General features: G+C 35.7%; 1 protein-coding gene across 1 annotated transcript in view; it reads right to left on the reverse strand.

Annotated features, from left to right (window-relative positions):
* Window positions 1-713: 713 nt before the first annotated feature.
* Window positions 714-22781, reverse strand: part of Abcb7 (ATP binding cassette subfamily B member 7) — a 126779-nt gene continuing 104711 nt past the window's right edge. Inside the window, exons 9-16 of the mRNA XM_051142215.1 lie at window positions 21867-22041; window positions 20846-21003; window positions 20172-20335; window positions 19893-20022; window positions 15873-16044; window positions 14520-14623; window positions 12205-12312; window positions 714-1747 (exon numbers count right to left, since the gene is read on the reverse strand). Coding sequence (XP_050998172.1) covers window positions 1532-1747; window positions 12205-12312; window positions 14520-14623; window positions 15873-16044; window positions 19893-20022; window positions 20172-20335; window positions 20846-21003; window positions 21867-22041 — 1227 coding nt within the window. The 3' untranslated portion in view covers window positions 714-1531. The remainder of the gene's footprint in view (window positions 1748-12204; window positions 12313-14519; window positions 14624-15872; window positions 16045-19892; window positions 20023-20171; window positions 20336-20845; window positions 21004-21866; window positions 22042-22781) is intronic.

A 22781-nucleotide genomic window follows, 5' to 3' on the forward strand; every position in this document is an offset into this window, starting at 1 on the left:
ATTTATTTACCAATACCAATAATACTAATAAAAATATCAATCTCTTCCATATTAAACATTTAAAACACATTAAAATCATAATGTAATAAGCAATTTAGACCCTTTCCTGAGAAATAAAACCACATATGATTACGTGGTCATTCATGAGATATATATGCGTTTCAAACTAAATGGGTACTATCAAACAAATTAAGTTCATATTTGAAACAAGAGAAGAACCTTTTCTTCTTCAATTTTAAGAGATGGGGTCTCCCTATATTGCCCAGGCTACATCCAAGTTCCCAACCTCAACCTCCTGCCACTGGGCTGCAGGGGCATACTACCATGCTTTGTTTAAGAGAACAACATTTTAAATGAAGTGTGTATCTCATCTTAATAATGATTTCCAATAGGTAAAATGTTTTTCTATTTTTTTCTAAGTAAAATGACTATATTGCTTAGATCTCATTAAATTATGAATAAGTAAGAAGAAGCCTTATAATAAACATAGCAATTCTGACGTGTCCATATAGATTAAGATACCTGGTCATCTAAAGAGCAGATGTATATGTGAAATCCAAACGTTTTAAAAATAACTTTAAGTGGACACTAGTTTATAGAAACGTTTGAGTATGTACACAGATAGACACATGTGTGGATGTATAACATCCTATTTATTTATTTATTTGTATAATTTTGGATAGTAAAAGCAGTGCATGTAAGATGGAAATAGGAAAGGCCATTGACTCCCTAAGCTTTTGGGATCATTCCCCATACAGTAACTGTCAATGACACCAAGGTTTTTGAGATTTAAAAAAAAAAAAAAATTAACAAATTTTGGTCCAAAATAAAAATCTGGGGGTAGAAACGAAATTCTAATTACTTGAGAAGAGTCCCAGTGGTGGCTAAGGATAATATTCTATCCATCAATGTGAGTTTTCCCCACAAAAGAACATAATAAAAACTCTAATTATAGATATCTAAAAGTAAAATGCCCACAGTATAAATATAGTCGGTTTTTGGTAAAGTCCAACTTTAAATGTATTTGTAAACTAATTCTCAGATTGAGAAGGAACTATAACTTGGAGGGAGAAAAGAGGAGAAAAAACTACATTCTTCTCTTTTTATTCCTGTTTAATTTTAAGGAAAAACAAAAAACAAAAAACGACATTCTCCCTATAACTTGTCAGCATAAAGGAGGCTTTAAAGATTACATAAGTTCAGGAAGCACTCTAAGTCATCGGATTATCAGTATCAAATGGATGCCAGACTTCAAAACAGTTCTAGGGTAAAATCAAACAGTAACAAAATTATACTCTGAACACACTTGGGGTAATAACAAGAAAATAATTTGGGGATAATTACAGATGTCATGTTCAAAAGACGGTGAAAGACATAAAAATCAAACCCTCTTTTAAATAAATCTTAATAGAATTAAAGGAATGGAAATGTATGATTCATGTTTTTATGAACTAGTTTTGCATCAGTGCAAATGTATATTTCAAAACCAAACAAAACAACAAAAAGAAAAACAAGAAATGTCTTGTGCTCCTTAGCAGGAGCAATTTCCACAGCCTTTCACACTGTTGACAATTTCTTCTTGGAGCTTCTTCCTTTCCTCCTCTTTGGAGAGACTCTCTTTCTTTGCATCCCATCCGAGGCTATCATGATTTTGTACACGGCTGCTCTGTGTATGCCACATCTCTGAATAGATACTGCTAGAGTTAGCAAGCAGATCATAGTGGGTACCACGTTCAGCTACCTTCCCCTAAAAGGAAACACAAAGTAAATGTGGACTAAGGTCAGTTTACTAGCATACTATCTAAAGCTATCTGGTAATTTGTAAGGAAAGATTTGAAGGACCTATATTCATTAAAATACCTCTTCCAATTCCTCATCTATAGCCCCTGTGGGAAAAGCTGAGTTAAGAACACTTCTTTACTACACAGTCCCAGTAAGCAGAACTATGAGACTCTCAATACCAGAACCGCCACTTTATGTAAAGAAAACAAAGCTTTACTGTTTTTTCATTCTGAAAGGGAGAAAGGGAAGATTAAATTTCTAAAAAGGTGATATTTTCCGTAATCACCAAATAGTCAAACCAAAAGCACTGTTATTTACACAGGGATCTAAAGGATTTAAAAACAGTATTGTGAAATCCATTTATTTTGAAATAAAATCTAATGAAATAAAGAAGACTTCATGAAAACAAAGTTTACTTCTTCCAGTAGCTCTTTTGCTAACAATGCCTATTAAACACAACATTTTATTAATTTGGCATGGATCCCGAACTTTGACCCACAGTTAATTTATATCTGGATAGCTACTGCTAAACACGTTGGAGACAAAAGGAATTTGTCATTTCCATGGGCATTCCCATTGATGGTATTTTCCCAAATATACTCTTTCTGTAATATTAACGATGTTTGCCTGTGCTAATGCCCAAGTACTGAATTTGCACATATATGGCTATATACACATATGTTTATATTGTTTATTTTTTACAAGACAGGGTTTCTCTGTGTAACAGCCCTGGTTGTCCTGGAATTCGCTCTGTAGACCAGGCTGGCCTCGAACTCAGAGATCAACCTGCCTCAGTCTCCCAAATGCTGGGACTAAAGGTGTGCGCCACCCGCACCGGCCTTTATATTGTTTCTTGATTTCTGGTATTATTTATCAGCATATTAAGGAAACTGGAGTCAGTACTGCAATCATCGACATTTCCTGTGCTGCATCCTTCACTCTTCTAATAACACCTCTTGTATCACAAATTATTGTTCTGTTTACTTTGTTATGACTATGCAAGTATTTTGGGTTGTTTATGACTACAAATTTCCTGTTGAATCATGTAGACACTGGGATTTTATATAAACTTATAGAAATAAAAGATCTTACAGATTTTTTCCTTCCAAGACTTAGTAACTACTTCATTTGCTTAGTTTCATTTCCATACTTGCTTTGTCTCACTTTATATTCATTCTCTCTCTCTCTCTCTCTCTCTCTCTCTCTCTCTCTCTCTCTCTCTCTCTCTCTCTCTCGTGTGTGTGTGTGTGTGTGTGTGTGTGTGTGTGTGTGTGTGTATACACAGACATATGTATGTGCAATAAGGACACTTTACCTATATAAACAAACACTATATTTTGTCAAATAATCTGAGGATGAGTTATAGATACCAATTCCACTATGCTCCTAAACATATTTTATTAATATGCTTTTTTTTTTCAAGACAGTGTTTCTCTGTGTAATAGTCCTGGCTGTCCTGGAACTCTCTTTGTAGACCAAGCTGGCCTTGAACTCAGAGAGATCTGCCTGCCTCTGCTTCCTGAGTGCTGGGATTAAAGGTGTGTGCCATCACACCCAGCTGCTAATATGCTAATACGTATCTCTTAAAATAAGGAATAATCTCACATGCCTGGTATGATATAATTTATATCATACCCAAGAAATTTAGCAATGACATAATACTATTGATATATACTTCATTTTCAACCTCCATCATCTATTACAATATTGCCCTGTATTGCTTTTTCCCATCTAGGATCTAAAGAAAATCAATACATTGAATTTAAATATTTTTAATTTTTAAAGCATTGAGTACAATACAAAGGAGCTGCGGGCCATGCAGGAACAAGAATACTGTCTGCGTTCACACACTGAATTTCTAACAGTGCTCTATGCTTCTCTCTGTGACATTGACATTTCTCAAATGTTCAGGTCTAAACGGTTTGTAGTTTTTTTTTTTTTAATAAAGACTGCCCTTCACTTTGAATTTATCTAGTTGTTCCTGATTATTAAATCCAGGCTAAACTTTTTTAAAATTAGAAATAGGTCCTGTGGGGTCAGAGATGGCTCAGCTGTTCCGAGTCTTTTCTCATCTTTTAGAGGACCAGAGCTTGGTTCCCAGTACCTACCTTAGGAAGCTCATCAGATAATTCCTGCAATTCCTGCTCTAGGGCATCCAAGGCCTTCTTCTGGCCTGTTCTGGCACTGCATTCACATGCACAACCCCCACTCCCCACAGGGCCACACATACACACATAATTAAAAATAAAAATAAATTTCTAAAAAGGATAATATGTCTTCAATGCATCATCACACACCAGGAGGTACAGGAATTAGTTTGTTCCATTACTGATATGAAATGTGATCACGTGCTTGAGGGTATTTAAAAAATAGCTCTAATTAACCATCAAATTGTATCTTTGTAAATAATAAGTAATCTATGAGTTTTACTTTCAAACGGATGGACTAATTTATTCCTCACTAGTTTTATCTGCCAGTGATGGCCTTTTCTAAAACAATTATTACAATGGTGGGTATAAAAATCTTATTTTCTAAATTTATCATTCCTTCTACAGGCTGGCTGGTGGTATTCTTAAAGAAGAGCTTTCCTTTTCCCCTTGGCAGTTCTTGTTTTAAAAGTATCATCATGAATGCAGAAATTAGTTTTTTTATTCAGCGTGTTACAACTCATTAGTGCCATTATTCATTTTACTGCTCTAATTATCCTACATTTGGCCAGTGGGAGGTCATTCAAAGTGGTTCCTGTGTCCTTGTGCCATGTGTTCATTAGTTTCCCTGCCCCAGATCAGCTTTTATCGAAGGAGGTTTGGTTCCTTTTAGTGAGAAATAGTAATTTAGTGCCCAAGTCTGTGTGCTGGGAATGCTCATTACCTTTAGACTTTCATTGCTCCCAGGCTTTTCCAGTGGACAGAATTAGATTTTTTTGGTATCAGGAATTTATATGGATGATTCTGTTAAAACATAACCTTGTGTGAGCCTTCCTTTCCTTTGATGATTTTTTCACTTGCATCTTTCTTCTCCCAAGTAAGATCTCAGTTCTAAGAGCAGTGCATTTATTCAGCATATACTGCCCAGTCTTACATACAAAATAATTTCAAAATGGGCACTTGCATAAAATCACCAACTATTCCCTTTGGACTATTTATCCTTATAGTACATTTTTGCTGGATATAATAAATATCCTGTGTTTTGTTTTTTGTTAACCTGACACAAGCTTGGGACAAGAAGGAACAACTGAGAGAATGCTTTCATAAGATCGGCTTATAGGAGCCAGGCATGCTGGGTCACACTTTGAATCTTAGCACTTAGGAGGCAGAGGCAGGCGGATCTCTGCGAATTCAAGGCTGACCTGGTCTACAGAGTGAGTCCAGGACAGGCAAGGCTACACAGAGAAAACAAAGCAAAAACAAACAAAGAAAAAAGATTGGCTTATAGGCCAATTGACTGATCAATGTGGGAGGCCCCAGAGCACTATGGGTGGTGTCATCCCTGGGCAGTGGTCCTGGGGTGTATAAATAATTTTGCAAGCTGAGAAAGCCAGGGGGAGCAAGACAGTATTCCTCCATGGTCTCTGCATTCGGTCCTGCCTTAGCTTCCCCCAATGACAGACCCTTTGTTGTTTTCGTTTTTTTTTTTTTTTTTTTTTTGAGACAGGGTCCTTTGTTGGTTTGTTAAGTGTTTATCATAGCAACAGAGAAGGAAATGAGGCCATTTAACAAAAGACTATATAATTGGCGTAATGTGTTAAAAATTACATGGGTTGATCAAAGATATCATTCATCATGACCAAGTAGGCTTCATTCCAGGCATGCAGGGATGGTTTAATATACGGAAATCCATCAATGTAATCCACCATATAAACAAACTGAAAATAAAAAACCACATGATCATCTCTTTGGATGCAGAGAAAGCATTTGATAAAATTCAACACCCATTCATGTTTAAAGTTTTAGAGAGATCGGGGATACAAGGCACTTTCCTCAACATAATAAAGGTTATATACAGCAAGCCAATAGCCAAAATCAAAGTAAATGGTGAGATACTCAAGGAAATTCCTCTCAAATCGGGAACAAGGCAAGGCTGCCCACTCTCTCCATATCTCTTCAATATAGTACTCGAAGTTCTAGCCAGAGCAATAAGACAACAAAAGGAGAGCAAGGGTATCCAAATGGGAAAGGAGGAAGTCAAATTATCCCTCTTTGCAGATGATATGATAGTGTACATAAGAGACCCTCAAAACTCCACCAGAGAACTCCTAAAGCTGATAAACACCTTCAGCAAATTGGCTGGATACAAAATCAACTCAAAAAAGTCTGTAGCCTTCCTATACACAAATGACAAGCTTGCAGAGGAAGAAATTAGGAAAACCACACCCTTCACATTAGCCACAAGCAATATAAAATATCTAGGAGTTACCCTAACTAAGCAAGTGAAGGACTTGTATGAAAAAAATTTCAAAACTCTGAAGAAAGAGATTGAAGATGACCTGAGAAGATGGCGTGATCTTCCTTGCTCATGGATCGGGAGAATTAACATAGTAAAAATGGCCATCCTACCAAAAGCAATCTACAGATTCAATGCAATCCCTATCAAAATACCTACACAATTTTTTAAAGACATTGAAAGTTCAATTCTGAACTTCATATGGAAAAACAAAAAACCCAGAATAGCTAAAACAATCTTGTACAATAAAAGATGCTCCGGAGGAATCTCCATACCTGATCTCAAACTGTACTATAAAGCAATAGTACTTAAAACAGCATGGTACTGGCACAGCAACAGGCTGGTTGATCAGTGGAATCGAATCGAAGACCCAGATATGAATCCACACACATATGGTCACTTGATTTTTGACAAAGAAGCCAAATCCATTCAATGGAAAAAGGATAGCATCTTCAACAAATGGTGCTGGTCTAACTGGAGGTCTATGTGTAAAAAAATGAAACTGGACCCATATTTGTCACCTTGCACAAAACTCAAATCCAAGTGGATTAAAGACCTCAACATAAAACCAGAGACACTAAGCCACTTAGAAGAAAAAGTGGGAAAGAGCCTGGAACATATTGGCACAGGAGACAACTTCCTGAACAGAACACCAACGGCCCAGGCCTTAATGTCAACCATTAATAAATGGGACCTCATGAGGCTGAGAAGCTTCTGTAAGGCAGGAGACACTGTCAAGAGAACAAAGCGACAGCCTACAGACTGGGAAAAAATCTTCACCAACCCTACATCTGACAAAGGTCTAATATCCAAAATATATAAAGAACTCAAGAAATTAAACACCACCAAACCGAATAACCCAATTGAGAAATGGGGCTTGGAACTAAACAGAGAATTCTCAACAGAGGAGTATCAAATGGCTGAGAAACACTTAAAGAAATGCTCAACCTCCTTAGTCATCAGGGAAATGCAAATCAAAACAACTCTGAGATTCCATCTTACACCCATCAGAATGGCTAAGATCAAAAATTCAAGCGACACCACATGCTGGCGAGGATGTGGGGAGAGAGGAACACTCCTTCATTGCTGGTGGGAATGCAAACTAGTACAGCCACTTTGGAAATCTATCTGGTGCTATCTCAGAAAACTGGGAATAGGGCTTCCTCAAGACCCAGCTATTCCACTCCTTGGAATATACCCAGAAGATGCTCCAGCACACAACAAGAAAATTTGCTCAACCATGTTCATAGCAGCCTTATTCATAATAGCCAGAACATGGAAACAGCCTAAGTGTCCCTCAGTAGAAGAGTGGATAAAGAAACTGTGGTACATATACACTATGGAATACTACTCAGCTATTAAAAACAAGGAATTCCCGAAATTTGTGGATAAATGGATTGAGCTAGAAATGATCATAATGAGTGAGTTAACCCAGAAGCAGAAAGAATCAAATGGTATATACTCACTTATATCTGCATACTAGCCCAAGGGGCATGTCCCACAAAAGCCTTCACTTACTAGGAAACTGGAACAGAGGGGAAGGCATCCTATTGGGACTCTAAATGAGAGACGCATGGGAGAACAGCAAAATAAAAGGATCCAGAGGGTCCTAGAAATCTACAAGTAGAACAATATGATAGGCAGATTTGGGCCCAGGGGTCCCGCCCAAACTAAGGCACCAGCCAAGGACAATACAGGAGGTAAACTTTAAACCCCTTCCCAGATCTAGCCAATGGTCAGAATATTCTCCACAGTTGAGTGGAGAGTGTGATACGACTTTCTCACGTACTCTGGTGCCTCACATTTGACCATGTCCTCTGGAGGGGGAGACCTGGTGGCACTCAGAGGAAGGACAGCAAGTAGCCAAGAAGAGACTTGATACCCTATGAGAATATATAGGGGGACGTAATCCCCCTCAAGAACAGTCATAGGGGAGGGGAATAATGGGAAAATGGGGGGGGAGGAATGGGCGGATACAAGGGATGGGATAAACATTGAGATGTAACAAGAATAAATTAATAAAAAAAAAAAAACAAAAACAAACAAAAAAAAATTACATGGGTTGGCTCTATTATCAATGTGACAGTGTTGCTTCCTGTTAGTGTTCAATTTTTATGTTTTTGTATCCTAGATTTTTGTTTTTAGTTAGCATACAACAATGAGCGTCACTGTGACATGTTAACACATATATCTCACTCTCTTCCACATCCCTTCCACTAGACCTCTACAGGTCACCAAATAATAGCCTTCCTTCTGCTTTCATATCATGTTAATATGTTTTGTGTTATGTGTGCATGCATACATACATACATATGTGTATGAAACTTTGGATATATAAAATACCTCAAAAAGCAAAATAAATGTAAACATGTATATTCAGAAATATCTGGTTTGCTCAAGTCTTGTAAACCTTTTCTGTTCCATTCTTTAGATAGCCAACTGTTTTAGTTTCTATTTTATCCTTCTTGAGTTTCTCTTTAGAAAAATAAGCACATATATTTTTTCCTCCATTCTTCTCTCAAAAGATGGTATACAACATGTCTTTTATACTACACTTTTTTCATCTAATATTTCCTGGAAATCATGCCATATGTTTCCTTTCCTTCACTGAATAGCACTGCCATTTTAGAAATGCTTTGTTTTCCATGACTTCTAATGATACTGTATTTTAAAAATATTTTTCATAGCTCTTTGCATTGTCTACATAGTTTATTGACCACTTTTCATACTGTCTGCTTTAGAGATCTTCTAACACCAAAGAATGGAACATTAAAAGGGTAACTGGAAGCTGTGTGCATGAGAACAGCCTTCTCAACTGGGATGCTTTGTGGTAGGATGATCATTTGGATACCTGGCCATCTTATGCAGCCCCAAACATTAATTTTCTTTTTTTCTTCCTTCCTTCCTTTCTTTTTTTCTTTTCTACCCCCGCTCTTTCTCTCTCTCTTAAGATTACAGAGCTCTTAACCTCTGAGCCATCTCTCCAGCCTATTACTATTATTTCTGAGGAGCTACTTTGGTTTCTCTCCTTTTTACAAAAATTATTCATTATGTATATAGTGTTCCGTCTCCATGTAAGCCAGAGGGCACGCGATCTCATTATAGATGGTTGTGAGGCACCATGTGGTTGCTGGGAATTGGACTTAGGACCTTTGGAAGAGCAGACAGTGCTCTTAACGGCTGAGCCATCTCTCCAGCCCTACTTTGGTTTCTCTAGAGAATAATCCTTCCATTAACTACTGATGAAAGACAGTAACGGTGGACATAACATCTGTTTGCCAAACTTTTGCTAAGGGTGGCAGTGAGCAACCATCAGGCTATAAGGGGTAAGACAAAGCCCTGAAAGCTGTTTTAGCAGTAATAGAATTGAACTCATTACTGTTAACACAGGGTTTCACACATGCTACCACTAAGCTATATCCCAGGCCTTCTTTTACATTTTCATTTTGAAAAAGGTCTTACTAAGTTGCCTAGGCTCAGCCTTCCTAGTAGCTGGGATTATAGGCTTGTGTCAACATGCCTGGCTTCTATTTCCTATATATAAACATGAATTCTGCTTTTTTCAGCCCCATATTCACCATCCCTTTCCATAATACCCTGATGCCTCCAATTTCTGAGCCATTTCAGGTTTCTATAGTATGAATCAAGTCATTTTTAAAAATTGCTTTCTCTCTATTCTGGAAAATCATAATATTCAAATTTCTCAGTCCTTCTAATCTTCTTACTTAACATTTTCCCCATATTTGCTGATATTCTATGTCCACTGTTAATTCCTCTTCTAGTACCTTTGTTGATTTATAACTATACTCACTTTATTCCTTTATTTTCATTTTAGTTTGGATGGATGAGGGATAATTGTGTCTAATATTCTATGTTCAATCAGATGTCTCATAGATATGCAATCTTTACATATTATAAGCAAATTTTGACAGAATGCCTGAGGTGACAAACTACCAGTCAAAAATAAAATCACATAATTAAGCAGTTAAAGACCCAACCCCCCCAAAAAAAAAATACCAAGAAGGTTTGTTTGGATACAGATACTATTAATGTGTTAATTCTAATTAAAAACTCAAGGGACAATGTTGTGATATTAACTGCACAGACACATTAAGTACATTATTTGCTAAGAAATTTCAACATCTTCTATCACTAAGTAAAAGCCCTAAGAGCATGACTACATACAATTGGTAAGCTTAGTTAAAAAGGTCCCAAATATCAGATTTTATTTCAGGTTCTTATATATCAAAGATATAGTAAGGGTTAAGTTATCATTTAAGATATTCTGGTATAATCATATTGAGAAAAAATAGCTTGTCTAAAGATTGTAAATATTTATGATTAAACATGTTTAAAGCCACAGGCATGCAAACAAGCCCCTGACTGAGCAGAGAGCATAGACATCACAACACTGAATACTGTCTATATTTTAGTAGAATGAAAAAAGATCCTCTTGGGCTGGGAATATAGTTCAATGGTAGAACACTTGCTAGCATGTTTAAGGCTCTGAGTTCAATCACAAAAATGTCCCTGTTTTTATTCCAACAATAAAAAGCACACAAATTGTTTCCTATCTCTTAACCCTCAGTACACAGGCTTCCAAAACAATAAAAAATTGAAGTATTGATTAGAGGACAAAGGAAAAGATGGAAGAGGCTCTGAATATGATATGAAAAACTGAACAGTGTTAGAAATAATCAATTACTAAGAGGTAGGGAAAGAGATCCTTCCAGAAAGGAGTAAAGGACAATAATTAAAAAATTTCATGTCTGCCAATCCCAAAGATATTCTGATTTGTTGAGAACATGTAGATGGTAAGCATGTACAGAAATCCCTCAAAAGCCATAAAATAAGATATTTTCTTACTTTACCTAGAAGGAAAACAAAATGTAAGTGGTCATGTTTAAAAATGATCATTTTTATTTTACTGTAAATTTTAGAACATTAAGGTTATATATAGCACTAGGACAATTAAAATACATCAAAGACAACATGCAAAGATCTATTCAGGGCAAAAATGAATGCAGAAAAATTATTTTATATAGACAACTCTTGAAAATATGCGTCTATCATGAAGAATTAATATTTTCTTGATCAAATATTTACTCTTAGTATTTTAATAAAGAGTGAGTTAATATAATTTATCCTTCTTGAAAATTTCATGCATTACTTCCTACAAAAGGGACTAAAACCAGAATACTATTAGGATTCAATCTCATCTAAAGAACACAAAATCTGTAATATTTTATTAGATATAATAATTAAGTTTCAGCTACCTATAACTCATTCCAATATTCTTCAAATACTATCATTTTTCCTTTTATAGCTTCTATGAAATTTGTTCTTTGATAAGTTCATTCATATAAATTTTACTGATTACTCCCTTTCTTTGTTTTTCTTTCATCCCACCTCCACACAAGCGCATTTTCTTCAATCCTATCTTTTTTGTTTTGTGACCCATTGATGTTTACAAGGACAGTCTATGTGAGCATTGGTTTAGAAATATCCACTGGAGCCTGGGTTCATGTTCTGGTACACAAACGAAGACAATGACTCCCTTCCCCTAGAACCTGTAAGTAGTAGTCAATAGTTCCTTAGGGAAGAGCATGGCCCTGTGAGTCTTTCCTATAAACATATCTTGACTGCTGACTGGTCCCGTCTTGTGCAGACCCAGAGCTGCAGCTGCTCTAAGATCACAATTACAAAATGGCTGTGTCATGGCCACAAAACAGCATTTCCACAGCCTTTCTACCTATCTTCTGGTTCTTTATCTCTCTGTCCCTCTGCCACCTTGTTCCTATATTCCCTGGGCATTAGAGAGGGGCATAAATATGCTGTTTAGGGCTGAGCACTCAATTGTCAGCTATTTTCTGCATCCTGAGCAGCCACAAGTCCCTGCACTCACTACGTATCACTGCAGAGAGAAACTTCTCTAAGGTTAGTAGCAATGAACACTAACTTTTAAAGTTCATCTCTTACCTGGCTCAGGACAATGATTTCATCTGCATCGACCACTGTTGACAATCTGTGTGCAATGAAAATAGAAGTTCTGTGCTTCACCACATCCCTCATGGCACCAAGAATAGTCTTCAAGTTTGACAAGAATAGGGAAAAACCAAGCCATAGCTCTCATTAGGTTGTTTTAAGTAAAAACAGTCATATCTTTCCTAAAGGAACTTAGAAATTTATAACAACACTAAATACTTTACCTCTAATACTTTCTGAAAGAAATAAAAAGAAGAGAAAAAAGCAAAGAAAATTTGGAGGTAAACATGAGCACACCATCATTAAAAACTTATCATTTCGATAGTCAGCATGGTACTACGGTTCCTGGGAGAAGGAGATATTTTCTATGCTTTCAAAAAGACGAAGTCTGTGATATAAGGAGCATAATCATATATAATCTTATCATTAAGAACAAAAATAAAATGAGGTATTTAAGTGATAGGATGCAGAGAAAAAAGATTCAAGGAAAGATAGGAGAGTCTAAAAGCATATAGGAACATCTGCTCTTCCGTAGTTCAAAGGCAAAACACATCTATGTACTTTTAATTTGAGGAGGGCTTGTTTTCAAAAGCATTTTGAGTTCTTGTTTGTTTTTCAGACATGGACTCAGCATGCAGCTGTGGCTGACAAAAGACTCAATATGTAGATCTGGCTAGCCTTAAACTACTGGAATTAAAGGCATATGCCACTGTGCCTGGCCACATTTTGAGTTCTTAATGCATTCTAGAGACTAGATTTTGTTTACTCCCTATAAATTGTAAGAAAATTACATATGTATTCAATTATCTCCCAGGCCTAAACAGAGCTAGTTGGCTAGAAACCACAATGTAGGTGATGAAGATATACCCACTGGGTTCCTACAGGTATTTCTAAACATTTAATTTTTTTAAAAGCATAAAATTACAGGGAACAGATAGTTTTCTAAAAAGAACACCTTAAGTTTTACCAGGATAGACTAATGATCAAGTACAGGGCCAATACTAAACTAAGAAAGAACATCAAAACCCTGAAGTTCATAGAGTCTCTCTCCTTTGTTACCTATACAAGCTTAATACCTATTAAAAGGGCTCACTGAAATCTATCAAAACTTCTTCCTCTGAGGACTTCTCTGTAAATGCTTAATGGATTATATGCTCTGACATAATAATGCTATGTGACTTAAAAACTGCTGTTAGAAATTTTATCTTGTTAGCTTGTAAGTGGTACAACCTAGATTTAGGTATAAAGTTCTCACAAATAGGGTGCTAGTCTCTTTTGAATGGGATCTAGTCCTGTTGACTGTTCAAAGTATAATAAATTCTCAAATGAATCTACTTGGGACTGTTTTAAGTATGCTGCTGATAAAAGAATAATGTTCCCTAAAACTTAGTTGTACATGTAGATATTCTATTACATTGCTAGTAAAGCTGAAAGCAGACCTCTATCTTCATATGTCTATACTATGCATTCAGTGAAAAGTAGCAACTGGTGACACCTACACCTGCCTATCTTTGGTTGTAGATAACCACATGAAATTATCAACGTTGTTGAAACTTTTTGTGTATAATATAAAGACTTTGTTATAAGACTCAATGTACTTGTTGGGTAGTATCTTGACATCATTGTCACAAAAATTCTGGTGCTACAAAACATTTTTGTGAAATGAACAGTTCTCAGGGTTGTATGTGCCTGGCTTGCACTTCAATAGTAAGTGAAAAGCATTTTGGTATGTACTGTGTCACAGTCACTTACATGATTGAGGAGTGCTAAATGACAACAAGACAGTGACTAAAACACTTTCCACTAGCATGTTGGGTACTATGTACAGCTTTACAAATGCAAGCATAATTAATAATAGCATAGAGTACTACACACTTCCAAAAGGAAGCGCATTTGTGAACAGATTCACTGGCTCAATGCAGCCCAAGTTTTGTAGCATTCATTAACACTTGCCATATGGGAAGAAGGGGTTAGGCATTTTTCTACTGAGATTCACTCAAAACACTGAGTTAGTGGTTCTCAGTCTGTGAGTCACAAACACTTTGAGAGTTGAATGACCTTTTCACACGGGTTGCATATCAGACATCTTACCCATCAGATATTAACACCATTGTTCATAATAGTAGCAAATTTATAGTTATGAGATAGCAACAAAAATAATTTTGTGGTTGGGGGGGTCAATATAACATGAGGAACTATGTACTAAAGGGTCATAGCATTAGGAAAGTTGAGAACCACTGCACTAAGTAATGCAGAAACTGCACTGAAGCTTCCAAGGGAAAAGGTTTGTTATTTTCATTGTCATTTACCTCTTCAGTAATTGAATCTAAGGATGAAGTAGCTTCATCGTAGAGAATAACTGGGGGATCCTTCAAAATGGCTCTTGCAATTGCTACTCTCTGTTTTTCTCCTCCTGGAAAAGAAAAATTTTAATTTAAGGAAACAATACAGGAATATTCTGTTTCTAGTACTCCTGTTGATTACAACCATCAACATTTACGTCAACTTTTTATCACTCATCATTTTACTGAATTGTTCAGTCTAAGTCTATATACGCTATCCCTGACAAACTATATTCTCCAGAATACAAATGCAATCTTAATGAATCTCTGATTCATGTCAGTGTGATGCATAAAAATGAAAAGCAACAACTTTGATTCTCCAATTGTTCCCACCAGATGCATGTTTATCATATATGTTACTTTATATTACAAATATTTCAATATGCAACAACCTTAGATAAAAAATCCAATAACAAAGAATCAACAAAGCAAAAGACAAATCCAATCTGAAACTGGAAAACGTAAAGGCATGGACCATGAATATCTTAATTTCTGACTTAATATAAAAAGATCCCAACCTGCTACTATTTAAGGATGTTTTGAGATAAGTTATATTTTATAGTACTTTTCAAAATAAGGGTGTAAACCAAATACATTTTACCTTCTCTTAATTGCAATGGCAAATTCTATAACCCTTTATATAAGTAGACTGAAATAATAAGCTTCATCTATTAATAAGTTATGGCCAAACAATGACCACAAACCAACTTAACTAGAAAGTCTTTGCTTAAAATATTTTTGGGGGGTGGAGGAGAGGTTCCGTGTAGCCTTGCTAGACCAGGTTGGCCTCAAACTCAGAGATCCATCTACCTCTGCCTCTCCAAGTGCTGGGATCACAGGCCTGTGTCACTGTGCCCAGTTTTACAATATTCCTAACCTAAACTAAAAATGTGTAAAACACCATAAATTCCTTGACAGTAGGCCCATTTACTAATAAATAATTTGGCATAAGAGCTACTCAAATGTTGTAAATAAATGAATTATTCCAAAATGCAGTCATTTTAAGGCTATCATTAAACATAGCATCTTGTGATTAAAGATTTCATAGAAACATACAAGCCTCTAAATTTCTTTCACCAGTAAGCTAACTAAGAAGGGTAAGAAAATGAACAGGATCAAGTGGAAGGAGGTCTTACACCTGAACCTAACTTAGGAAATGAGAGATACACTGCTCAGCACTTAACTCTACTTTTACTCTTTTCCAGGTTATCGATTATGCATTACCACCAATATAACTGAGCTTCTATCAATAATATCAACACTCCCAACAAGTTAGTTTGAAGAGACTATACAAGTGGAAGATTTAAAATCTTTGCTCACCTGATAGCTTGAGTCCTCGTTCCCCGACCTGTGTGTCATATCCATGTGGCATTCGAAGAATGGCATCATGAAGACCAGCTAACTTTGCTACGGCATATACTTCCTCTGGTGAAGCATTGATGTTCCCATATAAGAGGTTGTAGTAGATAGTGTTATGGAAGAGGACTGCATCCTGAAGCAGATTTATACAGACACATGTGTGTATAATATAAAGATTTTCATCATACAAAGTTAAGTAATTCTAAAGACATAAAGTAATGTTTAATAGAAACCAGGACAATTCCTTTTATTAGATGAGGGTCCTGCAGTCTCAGTTCCCTTCCTGGACCTAGTTATCACAATTAATTTGTTGTGTTCATTCCAGACTTCTTTCTAGACATTTATAAGCTTAACCATATGCTTTTTTTTTCAATACAAGGAAATCCTGTCTACACATATTATTTTGTAAATTGCTTTTTCTATTTAACATATGCTAGAGATTGTCCATTCTGAATAATAGAAACACATTTCATTCTTTTAAGTTATATATTTCATATTACAGATATAATTTACTTATTTTCCTATTAATGTACATTAATGTGATTTACATGTTGAAATGAAATAGCATTATGTAAATGGCTTTACATATATGAGTATTTATGTAAGGAGTCCTACATGTCAACTGATAGGTCAAAGGTTAAGTTTATGTTTAGCCTGTAATATTACTGCTCATCTGTCCTGCAAAAGCAGCCACTAGTAATATATGAACATGCTCTCCTCCGCAGCATGTAAGGTTGCTAGATCTCCACAGCTTTAGTAACTCGGGTTTTTACACATTTTCACTTGTTGTGACTTTTAGAGTGAAATGTGCTTTTTGTTTACATTAGCATTTCCTTAATTACTGATGAGGTTAAATAGATTTCCCTGTATTTATAAGATGCTTTTACTTTGGACTTGAAACTCTGCAAACAAATAATCTTTTCATCGTGCATGTATTTATTACAGGAAATTCAATGCAAGCTTTCATTTGATAATTTAACATGTTCTGACATGGCATACTAAAGATAATTTATTTTGAGTGAGCATTCATCTCCTATTCTTTTTTCAGACTTTGAATGGTTGAGAATAAGGTGAAATAAAATGGCTGCAATTGTTAACATTCACTAGGGGACCCAATAAGGTCTTCTCTTACATGATTTTCAGGGTCAAAATTTCAGATATTATTTCAAAGAATATTCTAATCATTTACACATCTACTAACAAATTTCTCATACTGAGCTGGTATTAAATAAACTCAAAGTTCTATACACAGAACTATTTTACAGTCTTTTATATTCTGAAAAATTAACACATGCTAATTAAAAAATAGAAAACCACAAAAAATCGATAAAATAAAAAATATTTATTATGTATACAGAGCTCTGCCTGCATGTACAGCTGCAGGTCAGAGGAAGGTATCAGATCACAGTATAGATGGGTGTGAGCCACCATGTGGTTGTTGGGAATTGAACTCATGACCTCTCGAAGAGCAGTCAGTGCTCTTAACCACTGAGCCATCTCTCCATCCCCAGTAAAATAAAAATTAAACAGGTGTGGTGGCTGAGCCTTGTTGTCCCAGCATTCAGGAGTTGGAAGTAGGAGCACTGTGAGCTTGATGGTATCTTGCACTACAGAGTGAGACCCTATCCCTCAAAACAAAACACAATTAGATTGTTTATCTCAATTTTTGTTAAATACTATTACCACACAGTAACTATGAGTAACTATGTGAAATAATGCCATTGTTAATTAAGTTTGTTTAAGTAGCTACATTACTATCTATAGGTATCTTATAACATGATATGCAACACACACACATATATATTTCACAAATTTAAGAAATTAAACAACGGATTACTTTATCATATAGAGAAAACATGCTATGGTATTTATGCCATCTTTTTCTCTATTTGCAAGTATTAATCTATATTATACACTGTAACATCTTTTTTGATATCTTTCTTTTAGCAAACTTTGTAGTGATATATTGTTTACAATACTCAATATTCTTTAAAACTTTAATGCTAGGCTAGAGAAGTGGCATACTGGTTAAGAGCATTGGGGTTAAAAGCACTGGTTGCTCTTCCAGAGGACCTGGGTTCAATTCTGAGTACAGTCACAGAGTCATCTGTAATCCCTGATTCAAAGGATCCAACCTCTCTTCTGATCTCCTCAGGCACCAGACATGCATGAGGTAAAAAGACTTACCTGCACGCAAAATATCCATATGTTAAAAAACAACAACAATGTAAATTGAAAAAACTTAATGCTTAAAAATGGTTACATGTCAATTGATCCTGTAAGATGTCAAACGTTCAATTACCATTGAGTATTTACCCAGTATCCATTTTTTAGTTTTATAAATAATGCTGTTATAAACATTGTAAGTAAAGACCCATATTTGTATCTTTTAGTTTCTTACTAAAATTTCTTAGTAGCAGAATTATTAGAACACTTGTCCAGAACTTTATATGTATTGCCAAGTTTCTTATGATGAAAGCTATATACTTCCCTCGGAACAGCAAGACTGACTGCCGTTTTTATACAGTTGGGTCTAAACTGGATGTCCTAAATTTCAGTTTTTATCAAGCTAATTAAGGTAAAAGTGTGATTTCATTTTCACCTAATTTTATATTACTAATGTCTCCAATAAGGATGAGCAGCTTCTCTTCCTTTGTGAATTTAATGTTTTGTTTTTCAAAAGGATGAACAAACCCATTATGTAGCCCAATGGAATGGCAGAAATCGACATACGAATTAGAACACAGAACCCAGGAAGGTCACAGCCCAGAATGCAGTTCACTTGGCAAACAGTGAAGGTCAATGTTTCCTAACACACAGCTAATCTTACAAACCATCTGTCAGAACTTTTTAAGGTACATATTAAAAAACAGAGGTTTCTGGGCTCACAATGCACTCCTCAATCAGAAGCAGAGCATGTAAAGAGGAGGTGGATTTCAGCAATCTCCCCAAGGTGACTCAGAGCCACTAAAATTTGGGAGATTCAACAAAAGACAAAATAGAAAGGAGTGCCATTTGCTGGAGCACTTGGGGACCTTTTATAAGTGGCATATCCCTGCCTGATCAACTCGTTTTGCTTTGTGCTTTCTTTTTTTAAAGACAGAATCTCAGTCTGTAGTCCAGATCTGCCTGGGATACATTGTAGCCCTGGCTGCCTCAAACTTAAGTCAACTATCCTATATAGCGTAGCCTCCCAACTGCTGGGATTTCCAGTGTGATCACCTCGTCCTTCCTGATGACTTTCCTATAGGTTTTCTCCTCTCCTTTCCCCACACGATCTGCTCTCCCAGAGATCTGATGCTGCTTTCATGAATCGGTTTTCCCAGTGGACATCAGACAAGTACTTTACCACTTAGGCACAGCCTCAGACTCCTTTTAAGGCTTTCAACATCAAGCCACACACCCTCTAAAACTATGTCCTTATTGTCTTTTCAGGCTTTACACTGACTTTACTTCCCCATCCCAACAGCTCTTAGCAAACACTTTAAAATGATTACCGAGTTGGGCACTGTATGCTTGATAGTGAAGAGGACACAATGGCAAATAAGGTGTAAAACTTAAGTTTGCTAGATAAACTACTTTCTAATTATAAACTTAATATGTTGCTTGGTACGTGCATGTATGGGTGTGTGTATTCTCTAGACTATAATAATTGTATAGTATCTTCATTTGAGAAAAATAAGGAAACTGTGATGTGTGCCACAAAGCTGATCAGTCTTAGCTAGGGTTAGAAGCCACGCCTGTTTAATCGAGGCAGGTGGATGGACCTCTATGAGGATAGCCTGGTTTACATAGTGAGGTACATGCCAGCCATGACTTCATGGTGAGACCCTGTCTCAAAAAAAATTCTTTTCGCAGCAGAATTTCACTTGAAAGGTCTAACATTACCCTTTCATTAGCATATGTTGACTCCTTGGATTCAAATTATTATAATAATATATCCACCAACACTCTGACAAGTATATTTTTGTTTTTAAATACCTGAGGTACTACTCCAACTGCCCTCCGAAGACTTTCCAGGCTCACATCTTGTATATTCTGACCAGCAAGGTAAATGTTACCCTTTTGAGGCTCATAGAAGCGGAACAGTAGCCTCACTATGGTGCTTTTCCTGAAATTGGGATGGAGAAAGGCTAATCAGCATTGGCTGTCGTTAGGAAAGCTTCATTTAACTGTACTGATTATTTCACTATGATGAAAATTCACATCCAGAATGGTAAGTCAACAATGTGGAATTTTATAAATAATTAAATTACCTACCCTGACCCACTACCTCCTACAATGGCCACTTTCTTTCCGGCAGGAACTTCAAAAGATACTCCATTAAGGACTTTCTGTCCTTCAATGTATTCAAAATGCACATTATCAAAGGCCACCGTGGCTGTCTGTGGTGTTATTTGAAGGGGAGATGCCATCACTTTGTCCTAGGAGGGAAGAAAAGAAAAACAACTTAATATACTACTTAGAGTAAGCTCTGCAGACAATGATTTTAATTAACAGAAAAGGAAAACTATGGGAAAGGAGGTTTATGTAAATGGAATAAAGCCACTTCTACGTATCTTTTTTCATTCCTCACTGCATACAAATGTGCTGGTGTGAAATTCCTATATATTTTGATTGCTGGGAACATTTATTTGGTGAGGAGTTGGAGAAGAGATGATGGTGAAGAAATTGTCTAACATAGTGATGTAAGAATAGTTTCCTACAGCAGCGGTTCTCAACCCTTCTAAAACTATGACCCTTTAATACGGTTCCTCATGTGGTGGTGACCTACAAACACAAAATTATTTTTGTTGCTACTTCATAACGTAAGTTTGCTACTGTTATAAATCTGACATGCAAGACATATGCTGTGCAACCGCTGTCCTAGAAAAACCCAATATTACTAAGAGTGTTCATGTTCTTTTGAAATGGCTACTATAAGGAGTACTTACTTTTATCCGTGTGTCTACCTTAAGCAGAGTAAACAAGGTGTTCATATCTATGAGTGCTTGTCTTGTCTCTCTATATACAGTTCCCAGGAAGTTAAGAGGTAATGAAAGCTGAAAAAGCAGTCCATTCACCATTACTAGATCTCCAACGGTAAGGGCACCTTATTATGCAATTGGAAGAAGAAAGAAAAGGCATAAACTTCCCGTCTTATGACAGTTTCATAGCCAATTTGTATGACACCATAGTTCTAAGTGTACATAGGCAACAACATTTTATTGACACAAGTCTACATGCATGAATTAGGTAATGTAGGGGCTTGTGGTACATTGCATGGAATGGGAAATGAATACTTATACACTATGTTTAACATACAAAAAAGAATAATTTAAGTAATGATAGAAGTAGAAGGTTGAAAATATTTCCCTTTTTCCTCTAAGGCATGAGCAAAGATTTCTTGTACAGTATAAAAAAGAAAATTTATATAAGCACATATAGTAAAATTTGGAATGAATGTCTATCATGACCAGTCTGATGATGTGCCTCATATTAATGCCACACCAAATGAATGAAGAACAGGTACATATATTACTTGTTTAAAGAACTACTATAAAGATACTGGTAATTATAAAACAAGTCATTTGAGCTAAAAAGTAAATTAATGCCATTACTTTCCAGGTCTATAAGAAAAATTAAAAATACTAGATATTAAAAAGGTTGATGCCTGAAATTAATAAAAACATTTTTTAAAAAGGTATCATAAAAAAAACTTTTACATGGTTAATCTTTTAAAAAGTTTCTCCTAAAGAATCAGGTTACAGCCTCATAAAATGAATAAGTAAGTAAGTCAGTGCTAACCAAAAGGAAGTAAAAGAATCATCAATAAAGAAAATAATTCTGATAGGAAAAGAAAAAACACTTTAAAAGCGTTTTATTGAGCACACTCTACAATTAATGTGAAACACTTATTCCTCCCATTAACCCATTTATAATAGTTTCTAAATGTGATAATCATAGACCTATTACCTGCCACAATTCCCTGACTGGCAAGCACCATGATAGCTGTCAATCCAACACTGAAAATAGCACTTTGGCCAAAGTTCAGCATTGCCAGAGTAGAGGTACTTTTCAAAGAAGCGGTCTCATATGTCTTCAAAAATCCATCATATCTCTGTGCTTCATATTTTTCATTATTAAAATACTACAAACATACAGATATAGTTAGTCACTATGGATAAATTAGAATATACATACTCTCATACAATTAAATGAATATACATCCTATCATAAAATTTGACTTTGAAGGAAAAGAATGGGTCAGGAGGAGTAGGAAAGGGATAAGGGATAGTGGAGGGAGGTAAATATAATCATAATACAGAATATACATGTATGGATTGTCAAAAATAAAAACATATACATACATGTATGTACATATATTGACTTTCAATATATTAGATTGATTATGGTGTTCCTGAAGGTTTTCAAATAATGGATTAAATTCAAAATTCATCCAATAAGCATTTACTAACTAGCTAATCAACTGGAACCTAGAGCTTATTTAAATATGCCTTCTATTAGTAACACTTCCTTCACAAAGCCTTCCCCTGATACCTTGTATTCCCAGTTCCCACTGTCCTCACTCTACCTTGCCTCTTTGACTAGTTATTTGGATACTTACTTTTCTAGTAGATCATAAAATTATGGGAAGTCAAGGATAACACTATTATCTTTTTACCACCTTCTCCCATCACAGCATTTAGCACAATGCTTTCTATATGAAGGAATTCAGCAATTGTTAAGTGAATGAATACAAAAATTAATGAAAGAATTAAGGAAAAACACTATACTAGGTATTTTGAAGGATAAAAAGAGGATCAAGAACTCGCACATCATCTTAATTAGCTAATATTCATTTGGCATCAATATGCTACTCATATTTAT

The sequence above is a fragment of the Acomys russatus genome, chromosome X (genome assembly GCF_903995435.1).
Source record: "Acomys russatus chromosome X, mAcoRus1.1, whole genome shotgun sequence".
Classification (NCBI taxonomy): domain Eukaryota; kingdom Metazoa; phylum Chordata; class Mammalia; order Rodentia; family Muridae; genus Acomys; species Acomys russatus.